Source organism: Sorex araneus, chromosome 3, assembly GCF_027595985.1.
Source record: "Sorex araneus isolate mSorAra2 chromosome 3, mSorAra2.pri, whole genome shotgun sequence".
NCBI classification, from domain to species: Eukaryota; Metazoa; Chordata; class Mammalia; order Eulipotyphla; family Soricidae; genus Sorex; species Sorex araneus.
Genome location: NC_073304.1, coordinates 95,365,130 through 95,384,845, shown reverse-complemented (window position 1 = coordinate 95,384,845; position 19,716 = coordinate 95,365,130). Strand labels below are relative to the sequence as shown.

The 19,716-nt window shown below is 47.7% G+C and overlaps 1 protein-coding gene across 1 annotated transcript in view; it reads right to left on the bottom strand.

Annotated features, from left to right (window-relative positions):
* The window catches only part of AP4E1 (adaptor related protein complex 4 subunit epsilon 1), a 75,485-nt gene extending 69,990 nt beyond the window's left edge, over positions 1 to 5,495 (bottom strand). Inside the window, exons 1-2 of the mRNA XM_004611772.2 lie at positions 5,277 to 5,495; positions 3,277 to 3,348 (exon numbers count right to left, since the gene is read on the bottom strand). Coding sequence (XP_004611829.2) covers positions 3,277 to 3,348; positions 5,277 to 5,426 — 222 coding nt within the window. The 5' untranslated portion in view covers positions 5,427 to 5,495. The remainder of the gene's footprint in view (positions 1 to 3,276; positions 3,349 to 5,276) is intronic.
* Between the last annotated feature and the right edge of the window lie 14,221 nt (positions 5,496 to 19,716).

The window sequence follows — 19,716 nt, the reverse complement described above, 5'->3', positions numbered from 1 at the left end:
ACCGTATCATAAAATGCCTGGCAAAAAAGTAAATTTTTATAACAATACTACTAGTTGGGCCGGGGAGAGAGAGTGAGTCTATCAAGGGTTCACAACCAACTCTGGGTCTATCCCTGACATCCCAGATGGTTCCCCACACACTGCCAGAAGTAACACCCCAGCATATTGCCAGGCGAGGCACTAAAATGGGGGAGGGGAAATTCCACACAGAGCTGGAGACAGAACTCAGGCACAACTCCGGGTGTTTGCACATGCCAGGAAAGTGTTCTTTACTATTCTCTACTATTTCCTTGCCCCGGGGAAGGGTTTTCTTTTGTTTTGTTTTTTCTTTTTTTAATTGAACAACTGTGAGATACAAGTTGTTCATGCCTGGGTTTCAGTCATACAATGTTTCAACATCCAGCCCTTCACCAGTGCAATTCCGCCCCCCACACACACACACACACCAGCCTACCTTCTCTTTCTTTCTCTCTCTCTCTCTCTCTCTCTCTCTCTCTCTCTCTCTCTCTCTCTCTCTCTTTCCCCTCCTCTCTCTTGCTTTCTCGCACTCTCTCGCTCTCTCTCACTTGCTCGCTCTCGCTCTCTCACTCTTGCTCTCGATCACGCTCTTTCGCTCTTGCTTGCTCTCGCTCTCACTCTCTCTTTCTTTTTGGGTATTATGGTATTTCACGTATATACCTTTACCACCTTTCAGCACCCAGTTCTTGCAAAATATTTTAAAGGACAGTAATGTTTAATGTTCAATAGATGCACACACATCCATACATCTATATTTATATACATGTAAATGTAAACAGTCTTAAGAGGCATTGGAAAATCTTAGGGGATTAAAATTTAATTCAGGTCACTTGTGTTTAAGGTAATACAGGTTAATTTATTAATGCATTAATTAAAGTTGCTAAATTCTGAGAACCTAAGTTTCAAAGATGCCAAACCTCCTCAGAGGTTTCTACCATTTGAGAAGAAAAGTGTTCCGTTAAGCCATTGAAGTAATAACCCCAAACAGTCTATCTCGAAATAGAACAAGGAAAAGGATTTTTGCAAGCCATTCTAAACTTTGAGTGAAACTGTATTGATTATATTATAGGGAGAAGGGGCTGTCTCCCAAGTGGTGTTCAAAAGATTCCTGAGCCCTACCAGCGACTCCCAGACAACCTGCCTAGTAGTGGCCTGTGTCACACAAGAACAGAGGATGCGGTGCTCCTCGGCCTTGTGGTGCCAGGGATTACCCAGGCCACCTTAGAGGGGTGGGCAAGGGCCTCCAGGCAGCACGTGCTAGGCATGTGTTCTCACCATTCAACTCTCCCCCAGCTCCAGGCCTCTCCTGCTCTACACTCTCTCTAACAAACTATCTTTGCACCTCTCCATGACCCTCTCAGGGAAAAACTACTCTGAGAGGTATACCCAGCACTCACAATGGCAAAGTCTTCCTTTCAACTCTAGCTCCTAAAGTCTATGTATTTTTCTTATAAGCCTACCCATACTAGGTTTATAGCAAGAAAAATTGTATTACTGATGCCAATGATAAAGAATAGAAACCTAAGAAAGAAGATAAATCAGATCTGCTGAACAGTCTATCAAGTATCAACAAGCACGATGATTTTATACACATACACAGACATATATCTAGACATGTAAACAGACACATGTAGATGAGTAGGTTAACTAGGCTTTGAGCTTCATCTGTCCTCATGCTATTACAATTATAAAAGGAAATACGTATTCTTTAAGACTTTAAAGTGTTACTCATATGTGGTCATTACGCCCGCCAAATGATCACCCTGATATTTTTATTAGAGGAGGAGGAAAAACATTCCCAAAGACTCACACACAGAAGACACGATTTGCTGAGCAAATGCTACTTGGAAAATACTCATAGATGAAACTTCACTTATTAATCCAAAAAATTCAAAATAAAACTAGGTTTAAATCTAGGTAGGGGCAGCCACACAGATATAGTACCCACACCTTAAACAGCTACTGAATGAATGGTGTTAGATCTGAGCTGACATGGAACTGAGTTTAAAACACTGACTTGGAGGTAGAGAGCTCAACAGTCCAAGCACAAGCTCTGCATGCCGTGGGCCCTTATTACACCCCCTGCACAGCACGGTCCCCCACATACCACAGGGAACAACTCCCAAGCATACAGCTGAGAGAGCAAGGTGTGACCCAAAAACAAAACAAAAAACACTAGACTTGTGCTTAACTTAGTTTAAAAGCAAAGTTTAAAAGCCTGATTGATAGTATAGCCTTGCAGGCAGCCAACCAGGGTTCGGTCCTAATTCCCGACATCCCATAAGGTCAAGCATCTGAGCACCGCCAGGAGTAATTCCTAAGTGCAGAGCCAGGACTCACCCATGAGCATCACTGGGTGTGATCCAAAAAGGCAAAAAAAAAAATTTTTTTTTTAAAAGCAAGAAAACCGCATTTCTATATTTCTCTATCTTATCTTGTAGGTCTAGAAGAATATGTGTAATAGTAAAATTATATGTAAAAAATTGTATCGGGGCTGAAACGATAGCACAGCAGGTAGAGCATTGCCTTGCATGCAGCTGACCCGGGTTCGATTCCCAGCATCCCATACAGTCTCCCAAGCACCTCCAGGAGTAATTCCTGAGTGCATGAGCCAGGAGTAACCCCTGTGCATCGCCGGGTGTGACCCCAAAAACAACAACAACAAAAATTGTATCGCAAGGGCCAGAGCAATAGTCCAGCGGGTAGGGTGCTTCCCTTGCCCACCACTGACCCAGGTTTCATCCCTGGCATCCCATATAGTTCTCCAGGCCCCACTGGGGGTTGAGTCAGATGTAAGCCCTGAGTACTACTGACCTTACTTCTAAACCCCTCACCCCAATAAAAACAAAAAAAATTTTCGTATTGATACCTAATGCATGCACATACTACATAATATATAGTTACTATAAAAGATGTATAATAATTAAATATCTGAAATATATCAATTCAGGCCTGAAATTAGCATGAAACCTTTTCCTGTGGCCATCTCAGAAGCAGAAGATCAGCACTGAGGCCCTAGGCCAGTCTCCACCTAGATGAAACCATGTTTGATTGAGCACTGACTTGCCAGCATTCAAGCAAATCTTGCTTCAGTGCAGTGAGCAACAAAGCTAAAGGTCATGTCTGACGCGATACCATCCAGAACGGATTTTGGCTGTGACATATCAGATTTGAGCAATCAGCCAGATACTACTCGCTAGCCCATAGTAGCCCAGATTTCAGATGCGACGGGCACATATGCTGGCAGAAACCCCTTACCAGTGTGGTAGCAGGAGCAGACACTGTCGCCTTCAGATTGCTCAGCTCCTGCTGAATCAACTTCTCTTCCTCCTGAAAGGGTGACATCATTAAAGACTTGAATAACAAACTTCTAAGCTGCAACAACCTTTCCCAAGGGAAAATATGACCTACAAAATAAAATTCCTTTAAAGGAGTCATAAAAGAAAATCTACATTTGCCCAGAGTAGGGGACTAGAGAGATAATACAGCGGGGAAGGCAGCTGCCTTGCATGCTACCAACCCTGATTTGATCCCCTGCACCACGTATGGTCGGGTCCCTAAGTCAGGAGTCATCCTTGAGCATCAGGTGTGGCCCAAAGTTCCACCTCCTCCCCTCCACCCCCCCCAAACAGAGTACCTGCAGGCTAACCCAGAGTTCCTCTCTGCATTGTTACTGTTCCCTTAGGAATTGTCCAGCAGCCTCACCCTTTCCTTTTTTTGGGGGGGAGGGGCGGAATTCAGTGGAAGCAGGTAGAGGGGGAACTCCCAACAACGCTGCAGGCGTGCAGAGAGCAGGGACTGAACTAGGGCTCTCGCAGGCAGAGCATGTGCTCCAGCCCCTTGTGCCACTCCTCTGGGTCCAGCAAACGCTTTTTCACATGAGCAGTAGAAAAGGGCCAGGAGTAAGAGTCCACACCTGTCCTGAGGATACAAGAGGGCTTCCTGGAATGGGGAAATCGACTGCGGAAACAGGGCCCATCTTCCACCCGCCCTCCCACCCTGTAACTGTCTTCCCCCCACCTTTCTTGCTTTTCCTTTGCTTGTTTCTCACATCCTCCCCCTCCCTCCTTCCCCCCCCCCCCACCTCTCTTTCACATACACGCGCACAGCAACTGATGCTAAAAGTGCATCTACCCACAGGGACTTTCGCACAGCCAGTCTGCCAGAGCTCTGTAACGTCCTTGGGACCTACGGGACTCGGGTTTCCAGTGCTCACTCGCCCGGCCCGGATGGGGCAGCGCCTTTGTGGGCAGTTGTTACATGGGTGACATTTAGGGGTTCTCTGTCGGGGCAGCCCAAGTGGTCTTGAATCCCAGAACCGTAAGCTCTTCCCCGACCTGCCCAAGACACAGGTGTGAACAGCACGGGGGCAGGTGCGTGTGCGCAGGGTCAGAGAGAAAAGAAACTTGCACACTGGGAGAAAACTCTCCGGAAACTAACTGGAAACCCACTGGAAACCCACAGGCAGAGGGCCCTGGGAGGGGAAGCTCGGTGGACCGGGAAGATACGTTTCCAGCGCGCGTTCACCACTGGGACGTCTCGGCTCATCACGCGACAACCAACCTAGGGACAACCAACCTAGGGACAACCAATCTAGGGACTGTGCACCCGCTGTGCTGCCACCCCGGGGACTCCTGGGGCAGACGCAGAGGAAGCACCAGCGCAGGGAAAGAGCCGTAGACAGCCAGGGCCCGCCCTGGCATCACCCAGACAACTGGCTGCCCCGACACCACACGCGCAGGCACACCCCCAATGTACACATACACACACATGCATGCATGCAAACACACACCTATGCGCACACACGTATACACACACGCATGGGCACACAGGCACATGGACACGCACACGCATACACACGTACACGCACACACATGCACTCAAACACACGCACCCACACACGCACTCACACACACGGACACACACATACACGCACATGCACGGGCACACACGCACACACAAACACAGACACACACAAACACGCACGCACACACGTGGGCACACACACACAAACACGCATATACACAGGCACACAAGCACACTCACACGCACGCGCGCGCACACACACACACGCGCACAAACACTGACACACACAAACACGCACACACACACAAACACAGATACAAACACGCGCACACACAAACACGCAGACACGCACACTCACACATGCTCACTCACACCCGCACACACGCGCGCGCGCAGCCCGTCTCCCCCCCGCTGCGGCTCCCCGACCCCAGCCCGGCCCGGGCGCCACCTACGTGCTTGGAGGTGAGCGCGGTGATGCCGCGGACCAGGCCGCCCAGCCGGGAGGAGAAGGACGGCCGGGAGGCCGCGGAGCCGCCCGCCGGCGGGTTCTGCAGGAAGAGCCCCGGCAGCGCCGTCAGCGTCTTCTCCACGATGTCGCTCATCGCCGCCCGCGCTGCCGTGGCCGCCCGGCGTCATGCCCGGCCGGGGCCCCCCGCCGCCGCCGCCGCCGCCGCCGCCCGGCCTCCGTAGGCACTTCCTGTTTGTTTGAAGGCGAAATCTTTATTCGGGCACGGGCCGCGGACACACAGCCCGCGCCGCGGAGCGGGCCGTGTCGTTCGGAGAGCGGCCGCCGGGGGGCGCAAGAGTCCGCGCCGGAAGAGCCGCGGGCCCGACCGGGCGCGCGGAGTGGGTGGGGCTGCAGCTGGGCGGGCTGGGTTTCCAGGGATCTGGGGTCCTGTGCATCTCCGGGCTCTCCCATCCCTTGTAGCCCCCTCCGCGCTGCCCGAAACGTCCCCCTGGAGGCGCACAATCGCGTCCCCTATGGAGCATAGGTGCCGAGGGCGGATTTTTTGCATTTCTGCACTGATCGCCCTTGTCCACTCTGTCTAGCTGCCTGGAGTCCGGGCCCCTTACTGCACTTGCCCCCGGTCCTCCCTAGCACAGGGGTTCACAAAACTCAAGACGGTTGGATTCTCATGCACCACGAGGCCTCTTCCAGGGCATCCACTAAACACAAACTGTTTTTTCTAACATTTCTCAGGTGATGCTTGGCCATTTGTTTTCTTTGCCGTTCATGCATGAATAACTTAGAATCGCTCTGCTCACCAGGGAAATGTGAGCAGGAGTATTCTTGTGTTTTCTAGAATTTTCTTAAATTCGGGTATAAATACGTGTTTCAGTGGTGAACTCTTACCCTTTTTTTGTTTCTTCCTTTGGGGGCCACACCCAGGGGTGCTCAGGATTTACTCCTGGTTTCGCGCTCAGGGACCACTCCTAGCAGTGCCTGGCGACCATATGTGGGCATTGACTAGGGTCGGCCATGCCTTCAGCTCCTGCAGCCCTTTTTCAGTAGAATTGGGAGGAATTACACCTGCTAGCGCCTGGGGACTATGGAGTGCCCAGATGAAACCCGCCTCCAACATGCAAGGTTTGCATCTGCCCATTGAGCTTTCTCTGGCCCTCATCATCAGTACATTTTAGTTTGTGCTTACAGGTTATCGTCACCTGGTCTCATCTCTGTAACCTATCAGCCAATAAAAAAAATACATCCCTAAACTGCCGTCTGATGTAGAAACCCATGAAATAAAGTTCATCAACTTGTTTTGCAAAAGCCTTATTAATTTTGTGAGGCCGGAGTGATAATACAGAGGGTAGGACAGGGTGCTGGCCTTGCAAGCAGTGGACTGGGGTTTGATCCCTGGCATCCCCTATGGTCCCCGGAGCATTGCCAGGACTCATTCCTGAGTGCAGAGCCAGGAGTATCCTCTGAGCATCGCCAGGTGTGACCCAAAAAGCTAAAAAACAAAACAAAAAAAACCTTTGTTAATTTTGTGAAATTTTCTAATTATTTAAAATTTATTAGATATTGTTAGATATTTTATTTTAAAACAAAATTTAGTTCATGTGTGAACACCCCATCCCGTCATCAGGATAACATTAACCACAGCCACCAGGAAAGTGGGGAGGAAGAAAATCACTGTTGTTGATATTTTTAATTTAGCTCCTTTGAATTGTTGACAAAAGGGAAATTAGAAGACTTATTTTCTCAGCAGTTTTATGTTTTAAAGTATGATTTTAAAAATTGTCATATAACAAAAGGATATCTGACTCAACGGAAACAAAAAATATGAGCAAAGTCATGAATCAGAAAGTATGACAAGATCTCTCTCTTGACTTTAGAGATGTTATTAACTTGCCTGATGTTGCCTTATTCAAAAGAATATTTTCAAAGAGGGGCCAGAGCAATAGTACAGCAGGGAGGGCATCTGCCTTGCACACGGCCGACCATGTTTGATCTCCCACATCCCATATGGTCCCCCCAAGCACTGCCTGGAGTAATACCTGGGTGTAGAGCTGAGTGTGACCCAAAATAGGAAAAAAAATGAACGTTGTCAATGGATTATAGCCCCATATGGTCCCCCAAACCCTGCCAGGAGTGATTGCTGAGCACAGAGCCAGGAGTAAGCCCCATGTGTGCCCCAAAACAACACAAAACAAAACCCAAAAAATTAGGTATTATTTTAAGACCCAAATTTAAATGAAAGAGACCTGATCTTGTCAACAGAGACATGATAAACTTTTTAAAAATCAAACATGTTTGTTACCACTTTTCAAACGGAAAATGTAAAATACCACCAACCCAGAGCCAAAGATATAGTATAGCAGGAAAGGCTCTTGCCTGGCACATGGCTGACCTGGGTTCAATCCCTGGCACCCCGCTATGGTTGCCTGAGCCCAGCCAGGAGTAAGGCCTGAGTCAGGTGTAGCCCCCAAACCAAACTTTAAAAGCAAAGCAAAAACACCAAACCTTCTTACAGGTTAAATGGTTGTACGGCACTGTCTGGGAAGGACATGCAATAGCTGGGTGAATTATGAAGCATATTACTGAGCAATGTAACATGAAAAATCGAATAAATCCCAAGAGTACTACCTCTCCAGATGCATAACTCATCAAATTAGGAATTTGGGGTGGTGGGGGGCCTGAGAAGATAACTCAAAAATTAGAACCTGAATGCAAAAGGTCCCAAATCTAATGCCCAGTATCATATAGGCCCCCAAATGCCCAGCTTTAGAAGCCACTCAGCACCAGCAACGATGGCCCTGATGGCCCTAGAACTACCTAGCGTGAGTGTCATGGCATTCCTGGGCTCCACACTGAATCCATCCACTGAGAATTAGAGTGCAGCTGAGAGTCACCTCTGACCCCCCCTGAACATTGCTCAGAAGTTCTGCCCTATACCTCCCACCCAAAACAAACAAACACACAAATAAAAAAACCTACTTTGTGTGTTTTTGTTTGTTTGTTTTTGCTTTTTGGGTCATACCTGCGATCCCTAGGAATTATTCCTGGCTTTGCACTCAGGAATTACTCCTAGTGGTGCTTGTGAAACCATATGACATGCTGGAAATAGAACCCAGGTCCACGGCGTGCCCTACCCACTGTGCTATTGTTCCAGAACCCCTACTTTATGTTAAGTATAGTGTGGTATCAAGTAAAAACCTTGTAGGACCAGAGATGTGGCTCAACAGCAGAGTCTAAGGTCCTCAATCCGATCCCCAGTACCAAAAGGAAAAACATCTATTAAAGTACTCTCCCTAAGGGAATGCCCTGCCCCAGAGGCGGATGGGGTGGTGGGGAATGGGGTGGGGGTGGTGGGAGGGATGCTGGGAACATTGGTGGTGGAGAATGGGCACTGGTGGAGGAATGGTAAATAATCACTGCAAATCACTGAAATGCAAACACGAAAGTTCATAAGTTTATAACTGTACCTCACGGTGATTCACTAATAAAAAATAATAATAAAAAAAATAAAGTACTCTCCCTGTGCAACCTCCACCCTACCCCCGTCAATCTCTGTGAAACCAGGGTGTTGGTTTTTTGGGGTTGTTTTGTTTTGTTTTTGTTTTTATAAACTTCAGGGCTGGGGATGTAGGTTTCGATAGAGCATAGTCCTTATAGTCCTTACGGTGTTAGGTTCATCCCTGGCATCTCATACTCACACATAAAATAACAAGTTGTTGGTAAGCTGTGACTGACTTAAATGCTATTTCTACGTCATGAATCCTTGGAATTTGTGTTACCTTCTATAGTAAAAATAATTTTTCAGAAGTGAGTAGGATCTTTGCGCTGAAGTGAGAGTTTTCCGGATGGGGTATTTGCCTTGCACACAGCCGACCAGGGTTCAATCTCCAGCCCCCTATATAGTCCCCAGATCACCACCAGGAGTGAGTCCTGGAAGCAGAACCAGGAACAACCCCTGAGCACTACCTGGGGTGGCCCAAACAAACAAACGAACAAAAAAAAAGTTATTAGAGTCTTTGATAAAGAAATTACCCCTGTGCACAAAGAGAGAATAGAGGGTTAAGACACTTAAGGATCTATAGCACAGTGGGTAGGGCCTTTGCCTTGCACACAGCCAACCCAGGTTCGATTCCCAGCATCCCATATGGTCCCCCAAGCACCGCCAGGAGTCATTCCTGAGTGCAGAGCCAGGAGTAACCCCTGGGCATTGCCAGGTGTGACCCAAGAAGAAAAACAAAATAGACACTTAAGGGTCTCGAATGCAGCTAATACTCGTTCCAATCCTTGGCACAGCATGTGGTCTCCCAGCCCCACTAGGAGCGACCCATGAGCACAAAACCAGAAATAGTCTCTGGGCATCCGGGAGTAGTTCAAACTTCAGTTCCCTCCCCCACCCCCCCGAAACACACACACATTATCCGAGTGGGACCTAAATGCCATCACAAGTGGCCTTAGAAAGGAGAGGCAGAGATATTCGCCATTAAACACAACCACAATGGTAGAGGCAGGTGTTGGGACAATTTAGTCACAAACCAAAGAACGTCTTGCTCACACCCTTGGCTCTGGTATTGAATTCTTATCTCTAGAACTACAAAACCCAAGCTATATCTGAACAACTTTCCGCTCTGCTTTCTTTTATCCGCTAGTCAGTTGATCAATTGATCAATTATCCACTTGATCAATTGGTGTGTAAAGAAAAACATGCCAGGTAAACACAAGGGCATCCCCTGAAACAACCCCCTTCAGCTTGTTTAGGCTTGCAGCATCTCTCCCTGCCCACTGTCTTCCCCCCATACACACACACTCTTCATTTAAGAAATGGAAAACGAGTGCTTATTAAGCATCTGGCATTGAGCCAGGCCCCCTTGAGAACCGCCTTTCTCTATGGTTGGAAGAGGAGACAGAGCAAGGGCAGCTGTAGAAGGTTTAATTTCCTAGAGTCCCTCCTGGTGATAATATGTCATTCTGAGTGAAATTACCTGGGACTGAGGTGGGGACGGGAAAAAAAGGAGACCCATATTTAGGAGTGGGATATAAAAAAAAAGGCTTAGTCTAAAATTATAAGCTTAAAAGAGAAAATCTGCATCCCCTTCATTTCTGGGCTGAACTTGGAACCAGAATTTCCAAGGAACAGGAAGCTGTGGGCAACATACTCAAATCCACTGGGTCATCAGCACAAAAGTGCAGGGGAAACAGCCCAGACTCCAAGTCTAGGGTGAGGGCTGCGATTTTAGTTCCAGCCCTAAGGATGTGTGATCTTGGTTGATTAGGTAGCTCCCACAGTCGAAATCTCAAGTATCCTTGATTACAAAAGGAGGTGAGCACAGGTGTGAATGACATCCCCATTTTTTTTCCAGTTCCCATATTCTAGAATTTAAAATCTTTTTTTTTTCTTTTTGGGTCACACCCAGCAATGCACAGGGGTTACTCCTGGCTGTGCACTCAGGAATTACTCCTGGCGATGCTCGGGGGACCACATGGGATGCTGGGAATCGAACTCAGGTTGGCCGCATGCAAGGCAAACGCCCTACCCGCTGTGCTATCGCTCCAGCCCCTAGAATTAAAAATCTTAAGAGGTCCTACTAGATATAACATCCCATGAATTTCACCTCTGGACTTTAGGCATTTGTTTTTCGGCTTGAGCTTTAATGCTACCTTTTCTAGGGATAGGATATAGAGGACGGCTGGTAGGAGCTGGTGAGGAGGCAGAGATGTTTACCTGGATCACAGGGAGAAAAGCTCTAGACAGTGAGTCTCTTCTCTGCTCACTCCTGGCCAGCCGGAAGCTCTCTGGACCTCCTTAACTCTCTATGGAGACCTGCAATACCTGTTGGAAAGTAAAAATTGAGGCTGGAGAGATAGTGCAGTGGGTAGGATGCTTGCCTTGTAAGCAGCCAAGCTGGGTTCAACCCCAGCTTATAAGAGCCCATTTTATATGGGCCCAAAAGCACCACCAGGAGTGATGCCTGGACACAGAGCCAAGAGTAACCCCTGAATATTGCCAGGTTGGGCAAAAAAAAAAAAAAGTTACACAACTTGAAAATTGCCTAAAGTTGGGCACCCCCTACCCCTGCACACACATATACACCCCACACTTATCCTTACTGAACAATAATCTGTCATTGTCATCCTGTTACTCATTGGGCACCAGTTTGCTTGAGCGGGCACTAGTAATGTCTCCATTGTGAGACTTGTTGTTACTGTTTTTGGCATATCGAATACGCCACGTGGAGCTTGCCAGCCTCTGCCATGCGGGCAGGATACTCTCAGTAGTGTGCCGGGCTCTTCGAGAGGGGCGAAGGAATCTAACCCGGGTTGGCTGCGTGCAATCGCTCCAGTCCATTGAACAATAAAAAAAATTCTTTCTGCTCCTGGGTGTTTGAGACCTCCAATGTCCAACCACTCACTGGCTGACCTTTAAGCTCCAAATGCAAGTGGGGATAGGGGCGAGGGAGGAGGGGAGCGAGGGGAGGGAGGGGGGAGGATGACTCAGAAGCCGCAGACTGTGAGCGGTGCAAAAGTATAGGAACATAGACTCTACACTCAAGGAAGAAAGTTCATCTAAACTATTTCTGAGTGGGCCAGATGTTAGATTTAGCAGAGAAAAACGTCAGAGCAGTTAATATAGCAATAGTCAAAGAATCAAAGAAACTCACGGGTTTTTTGGCGGGGGCATGCTTTGTTTGGGGGCCACACCTGGCAGTGCTCAGGGCTTACTCCTGGTTCTGTGCTTAGAGATCACTCCTGTCAGGGCTCGGGGAATCATATGTGGTGCCAGGGATTTGAACCAGAGTCACCACAACTGCTGCTCCCTGCAAGACAAGCACCTCACTTTCTATACTATCTCTGACCCAAAAGTCATATGGAAAGGGCTGGGGACATGCTAAAGAGGCAGAGCGCATGCCCAGTATGGTCAATTCCCTTCGCCTCCTCCTATCCTGGTAGCCACCAAGCACCACCAGGCCTGAACACCTCTGAGTGAGGCCCTTATTTTAATTTTATTTCACTTCTGTTTTTTAGCTTTTTTTTTTTTTTTACAACATCTGGCAATGCTCAGTGCTAACTCCCAGCTCTGCACTTAATTATTCTTGGTGGTGCTTGGGGGACCCTATGAGATATGAGGGATCAATCATGGGTTGACCGAAAGCAAGGCAAGCACCCTATTCTCTGTACTCTCTCTCTCTCTCTGGCCCCAAATCCCTTATTACAAAATTAAAAAGGGTCGCAGAGGCAGCAGGGAATCAGGGAAGGCACTTGCCTTGCACACGTCCAGTCTTGTTCAATCAAGCCTTAGCACTCCAGGTGGTCCCCTAAGCTCTGCCAAGAGTGATTCCTGAATACAGAGCCAGGAACAGGTCATAAACACAGGAAATAAAGCTATAAAAATTCAAGAAGGAAATACAGGATACAATCTTAAGACCTTGGGCTAGCTGCACTCTTAACTATGGCATTAAAGCACCATTCACAGGCAAGGTTAGTTAATTGGACTTGATCAAAATGAAACCATTTATGCTTCAAAAGATACTCTCATCAAAAAATCTTTCAAGCTAGACAAGGGGTTGCAGAAATAGTTGCATGGACTGGAATATGTGCTTTGTACGCAGAAGACCCGGCAAGCATGATCCCAGGAACACTGCCTGGTGTGACCCCTGAGCGCAGAGCTGCTGTGACCCCAAAACAAAAAGACAGAACACAGAATGAGAAAACAAGGCTCTGGTCCATGAAGTGTAGCTGAGGTGCAAATACAAAGTAAAAAGAGCCCATTAGAAAGCACCACGTGGAGGGGGCTGGAGCGATATAGCACAGCGATATAGCACAGCGGGTAGCGATATTGCACTCGGTTGACCCGGGTTTGATTCCCAGCATCCCATATGATCCCCTGAGCACCGCCAGGAGTGATTCCTGAGTGCAGAGCCAGGAGTAACCCCTGTGCATCGCCAGGTGTGACCCAAAAAAGCAAAAAAAAAAAAAAGGAAAGAAAGAAAGAAAGAAAGAAAGAAAGAAAGAAAGAAAGAAAGAAAGAAAGAAAGAAAGAAAGAAAGAAAGAAAAGAAAGAAAAGAAAAAGAAAAAAGAAAGCAAGAAAGCACCACATGTCATACAGGAACTGACCAGAAATAGTCAATCTGTCGAAACTGAAGCAGATTAGTAAGTGCCTGAAAATGGACGTGACATGACAGTGATCCATCGATTGAAATATGCATGAAGGAACTTTCTAGAATCAGATTGTGACCCCCCCTCCAAGGAGCCCTACAAGTTCAGTAAATATCATGAACTCTACACTTGCAATGGTGGCACTTTATGGTAGATGAGTTACATTTCAATAAAGCACTGTAGCACTGTCCTCCCATTGTTCATCAATTTACTCAAGTGGGCACCAGTAATGTCTTCAATGTGAGACTTGTTGTTACTATTTTTGGCATATTAAATACGTCATGGGTAGCTTGCCAGGCTGTGCCGTAAATCGACAAAAAAATTAGTTTTTAAGAAATGCTCCTCTGCCCCTCTTGGAGAGCCTGGCAAGAGAACTAGAGTATCTCACCTGCACAGCAGAGCCTGGCAAGCTATCTGTGGCGTATTGGATATGCCAAAAACAGTAACAACAAGTCTCCCAATGGAGGCATTACTGTTGCCTGCTCCAGCAAATCAATGTGCAACAGAATGACAGTGACAGTCATAAACAAAAGAAATGCTACTTTATTATTGATTTAACCTGTAATACAGCCTGAATATGTGACTTAGGCACCAGAGATTAATGAGGAAACGGGAAAAATTTTGTTTAGAAAAATTAATACATCAGGAAGGGTGTTTCAACCATAGAAAAACTCCCTGAGAATGGCAAGAAGCTGATCTTAAATCCGCAAACTCAGAGGCAAGGCTGCGGAAGGAGATAAGAGTTCTGCAGCTTAATGTAGTCCCATTTGTTTATCTTTGCTTCCAGTTGCTTGGTTAGTGGTGTTTCATCTTTAAAGATAACTTTCGCTTCATTGTCATGGAGGATTCTCCATATGTTTTCTTCCATGTACCTCATGGGTTTAGGTCTGATATTGAGGTATTTAATCCATTTTGATCTGACTTTTGTCAATGAATCTAAGAAGCTTCTGCATCTCAAAAGAAACAATGACCAAGATACAGAGACAGCCTGTATCTTGGAATGGGAAAAATTATTTACACAATATCCATCAGGTAAGGAGTTAATATTCAAGATATATAAGGCACTGGTAGAAATTTACAAGAAAAAAACTTTCTGGCTCCATCGAAAAATGAGAAGAAATAAACAGAAACTTCCTCAAATTGAAATACAAATGGCCAAAAGGCACATAAAAAAATGTTCTACATTGCTAATCATCAGGGAGCTGAAAACCAAAACAACAGTATAATTATCATCTTACACCACCGAAACTAGCACACATCAAGAACAATAATATCAACCAGTACTGGCAAAGATGTGCAGAGAAAGGGACTCTCATTTATCATTGGTGGGAATGCTGACTGGTCCAGCCTTTTTGGAAAATAGTATGGACATTCCTCAAGAAACTAGAAATTGGGGCCGGAGCGATAACACAGCGGGTAGGGCGTTTGCCTTGCATGCGGCCGACCTGGGTTCGATCCCCGGCATCCCATATGGTCCCCCAAGCACTGCCAGGAGCAATTCCTGAGTGCAAAGCCAGGAGTAACCCCTAAGCATCGCTGGGTGTGACCCAAAAAGCAAAAAAAAAAAAACAAAAACTAGAAATTGAGCTTCCATAAGACTCAGCAATATGACTTCTGGGAATATAACCCCGTGGTATAAAAACACACAGCAGAAATGACATCTGCCCAAATGACATCTGTATGTTCACTACAGCACCATTCACAATAGCCAGAATCTAGAAACAACCTGAGTGCCTGAGAACAGACGACTGGTTAAAGAAATGATGCTACATCTACACAATGGAATACTATGCAGCTGTTGTGGCGGGGCGGACATAGTATGAGACGAATATCCAAGGACAGTAGAAACAAGGGCCACGAGGATTGGTTCACGGTTTGAAGCCTGCCTCAAAGGGTGGGGGGAGAGGGCAGTTGGGATAGAGAAGGGACCATTATGACAATGATAGTTGGAAGGGATCGCTCTGGATGGGAGATAAGTGCCGAAAGTAGGTAAAGGATCAAACATGATGGCCTCTCAGCATCTGTGTTGCAGACCATAATGGCAAAAGGAGAGAGATAAAGAGAGAGAGAGAGAGAGAGAGAGAGAGAGAAGGAAAATGCTTGCCATAGAGGCAGGCTGCTTGAGAGAGGTAGAAGGAGGGAAACTGTGGACATTGATGGTGGGAAATGTACACTGGTGGAGGGATGGGTTTTGGAAATTTGTATGACTAAAACCCGACCGTGAAAGCTTTGTAGCTGTATCTCAGTGATTCAATTAAAAAAAGAGAGAGGAGGGGGCTGGAGTGATAGCACAGCGGGTAGGGCGTTTGCCTTGCATGCGGCCGACCCGGGTTCGAATCCCAGCATCCCATATGGTCCCCTGAGCACCACCAGGGATAATTCCTGAGTGCAGAGCCAGGAATGACCCCTGTGCATTGCCAGGTGTGACCCAAAAAGCAAAAAGAGAGAAAGAGAGAGAGAGAGAGAGAGAGAGAGAGAGAGAGAGAGAGAGAGAGAGAGAGAGAGAGAGAGAGAGAGAGAGAGAGAGAGAGAGAGAGAGAGAGAGAGAGAGAGAGAGAGAGAGAGAGAGAGAGAGAGAGAGTTCTGTTGGGTACAAGTCCTGGGGGCTGGAGCGATAGCACAGCAGGTAGGGCGTTTGCCTTGCACGCAGCCGGCCCAGGTTCGATTCCCAGCATCCCATATGGTCCCCTGAGCACTGCCAGGAGTGATTCCTGAGTGCAGAGCCAGGAGTAACCCCTGTGCATCGCGGGGTGAGACTCAGAAAAAGCAAAAATAAATTAAGTAAAAATTAAAACGCAGTTCCACCCTCAAGCTCCAGGGGGCGCCAGAGGCGCAGGGCCGGAGCTGGTCTGCCACTTGCTCAGCCCCTACCCGCAGCACGCGGCTCCGGGGCCCTTCAAAGCCTGACCTCGTCCTCAGGCACCAGGACTTCTCCGTGTCCTTTTTCTTTTCTTTCTCGGGGGGTAAGCGAATCCGCCTGAAGGTGGCTTCCTTTTAAGTCTGGGAATGTGGCAGGAAGAGCCCAGCGAGGCTTTGTGTTGTCTCCTGGGAGGGGGCGTGCGGTTAGGGACCCGCGCGCTGCCCGGGAGCAGCGTTTTTCAGAAAGACACGAGCTATTTTCTTCCTCTTCCTCCGTGACTCAGACTCCCATTTCACACAGCCCTTTCCTTGTGTTTTCTTGCCTCCCTCTTGACTGGCCGCCAGAAAACTCTTGTCCACAGCCTTTTTTTTTTTTTTTTCCCACTTGGGCGCCCCAGCCTGAAGGAGCCTGGCAAAAACATTAGCTGCAAAAGCTCTGTTTACCACGAAAATTCATTTCTCTAAAACAAACAGCTTTGCCACGAAAAAAAAATCTCCATTTTAACCCAGCGTCTGCCCAGCTTCAGCCTAACCCAATGCAAGCCACAATCAAGAGAACAAAATTCGAATGCAAGCTAGTCCCGCCGAGCTCACTTGTAAAACAGACTTGACCTGTAATTCTTTCTTTCCCTAAGGAGCTTGAGAAATAAAGTAGAGGCAAAAACAGAGCCCCCTCCGTCGGACTGCGAGGCTATTTTCCCACAGACCCTTGTTTTGAAAATGCAGTTCCCAGGAAATCTTTGTAAGGATTTTCCCAACAGTCTACCCAATCCTGGAAGAGAGAGAGAGAGAGAGCTCTTCGCTTTGACAAGCAGTGATTTCTCAGAAGGAAGCCCTGGGAACTTTCTCGATATTCTGCTCCAGTGCTCTGTAGAAAGTGATGGAGAGAGTCAAGTTCGAGGTGGTGGGGCTGCTGAGGCCCAGGGCGATACCATAGTACTGCTGAGGGTCTGTGGCAACTCCTCATGTGACAGGAGTCATGACATCAATCCTTCCTGCATATTGCCCATAGCAAGATGCTCTTCAAGGACCATTATTGTTGGGGGGGGGGGGAGAAGTTATTTTCTCCCTCCCAGTTCCATAAAAGAGGAAGTTCCACTTCTTCAAAGTGCTGAAGCGCATTTGCTTTCCTCTCTTCTCCTGGGGTTCTCCCCGAGGAAAGAATGACTCAGCTGACAGGGGCCCAGGACAGAATGCAGCATATCTGCCTCTCCCTGACCTCTTGGGTCTGTCCTGCCCGCCAGACAAGCCCACCCACCCATATTCAGGCTCACATCTATTCATGCCCACCCCAGAAAGTGTAGGGGACAAATTGTTTGCTCTGTGTGTGTGTGTGTGTGTGTATTGTTTGTTTTTATTTGGGGCCAGCTATGCTCTGGGCTTACTCCTGGCTCTATGCTGAGGGATTGCTCCTGGCAGTGCTTTGGGGGGCCAGACGCAGTGCCCCCCCCCCAGAGGTCCAATCCTGTCAGTACCATGCAAGGCAAGTTCCTTACCCGTTGCACTATATCACTCCAGGTCCTTACAGGCAAGTCATAGGAAGTCTGGCTCCAAACCTCAACCCATCCCTGGTCTTTCTCTCATAGAAGCTTATTTCCATGTGTCTGTTTCTCAAAATATCCTGGACTCAGAGCAGAAAAGAGCTGTGGAATTATAGGCTTCTTCAAAGCCCCTAAGACAAGCCTTTAAGTAACACTACGTCTGAAAAAAATGTGAAAAGCCAGTGAAAATCTGGAAGAAATGCTTCAGAAGGATTGTCAGTGTGCCTTTGGAAGAAGAGGATGCAGTCTCAAGGGCTCGCCAGGGCAAGGAGAAGAGAAGGTATCCCAGGAGGCTGGATGGGGAGACCAGCCTTACCTCAGGATTCCCACATGTCTGAAGGATGAGGCAGAGGGAAGAGCCCTGAACTGGCACCCAGGAACCCTGTGGTGAAGTGCCAGCTCTTTCCACACACACGCAGCCTTCACATCACAAGCTCGAGTTTCCTTATGACAAAAAAGCACAAATAAGTGTGGTTGGGGTTTCCCAGCAGGGTTGCTGAGGAGTCACCTCACATCTGGTATTGGAGTGTTCAGGTCTGCCTAACTACTTGACAGGATCCAAGGCTAGAGAGTCACAAGGAGATAGTTGGTAGAAGAGAACCAGGGGTAGACGGTAGGGGGGTGGGCTTGCTGGAAATTCTCTCTGTTCCTCCAGACTCACTTTCTCCTCCAAGTTGTGATTTGCACACTTTTTGAAGTGCTTCACTGGGCTTCCTCGCCTTGTGACCACTGGTGGCCAACCCCGGGGACGAAAGAGGAGGGCCAGGCAGACTGAATTAGATCCCCCGTGTCTTCACTGCTGGACCCTCAGGTTCTCACCCCTCCCTGCTACAAGCCCAGCCTCTCTTCCCAGACCAGCAGCACCCCGCCCCCTCCTGTGAACCGGACAAATCCTGTTGACCCTTGAGAGACAGGGATTTGAACTATGCAGGTCCACGTAGTTGTGGACATTTTTCAGTAAGTAACCTCAGATGTTGATGGAGGGGTTCTGCAGCTGCAGAGAGGGGGATTCAGGGGACCAACTCCAAGGAACTTGAGCATCTCCAGTTTTCAGTATCTGTGGACGACCTGACACCAATCCCCGACGTACACCAAGGAACAACAGAGCTCCAGCTCTACCCCAGACTTAACTGAACTATATCAACTCCTGGGTTTATAGTTTGAGAGGAATCATTTTTCTGTTTGTTCTTTTCGTTTTCCCGGTGCCTTTGTCTGGGCAAGAAGCCAAGCGAAGCACGTGCATTACCACAGAGCTGTATCCCTGCCCTCAACCCCGGCTCCAGTTAAACATGGCTTTCAGGTGACTCCAATTCACATTAAACTTTGAAAACAACATCGGAAATGGACCAGGAAGAGAGAGCACGTGTTCCTCAAGCACCAGCTAAAGTCAGCCCCCAGCATGGAGCTAGGATCAGCCTTTGAAGGCAAAAATCAAGAAAATGTTGGACTTTAGTGTCACTCCTAGCGACTAACCCTGGCTGCTTCCCTGAAACCCGTTTACCTCTGTAGATCATCTGTTACACTCTGTTCAAATTACTCACTTTGAATGTGTCACTGAGGCTTTGGGTGGATCTCAAAACTAAAGTAAATTAGGTTTTAGAGTCTACCAATGAAAGAGACAGAACCCCCAGCACAGTGGGAGAATGTGGCCAGTGAGACAGCCAAGAGTTGGAACCATTAGCGCCCCCCCCTCCACACACACACCTCCCCCCAGCTGTGAGACAACAGCTCCCAGTGGCCGGTTGATTCCGGAAATCACTCCCTTTGGTAAACTAAGAAATGATGTCACATCCTTTTGAGACAAATGACTCAAAGATGAGGGTTTTTGTGTGGGTTCTGGCTTCTGATGTTGATTTCCACGGAGGACTTTAGTCTGA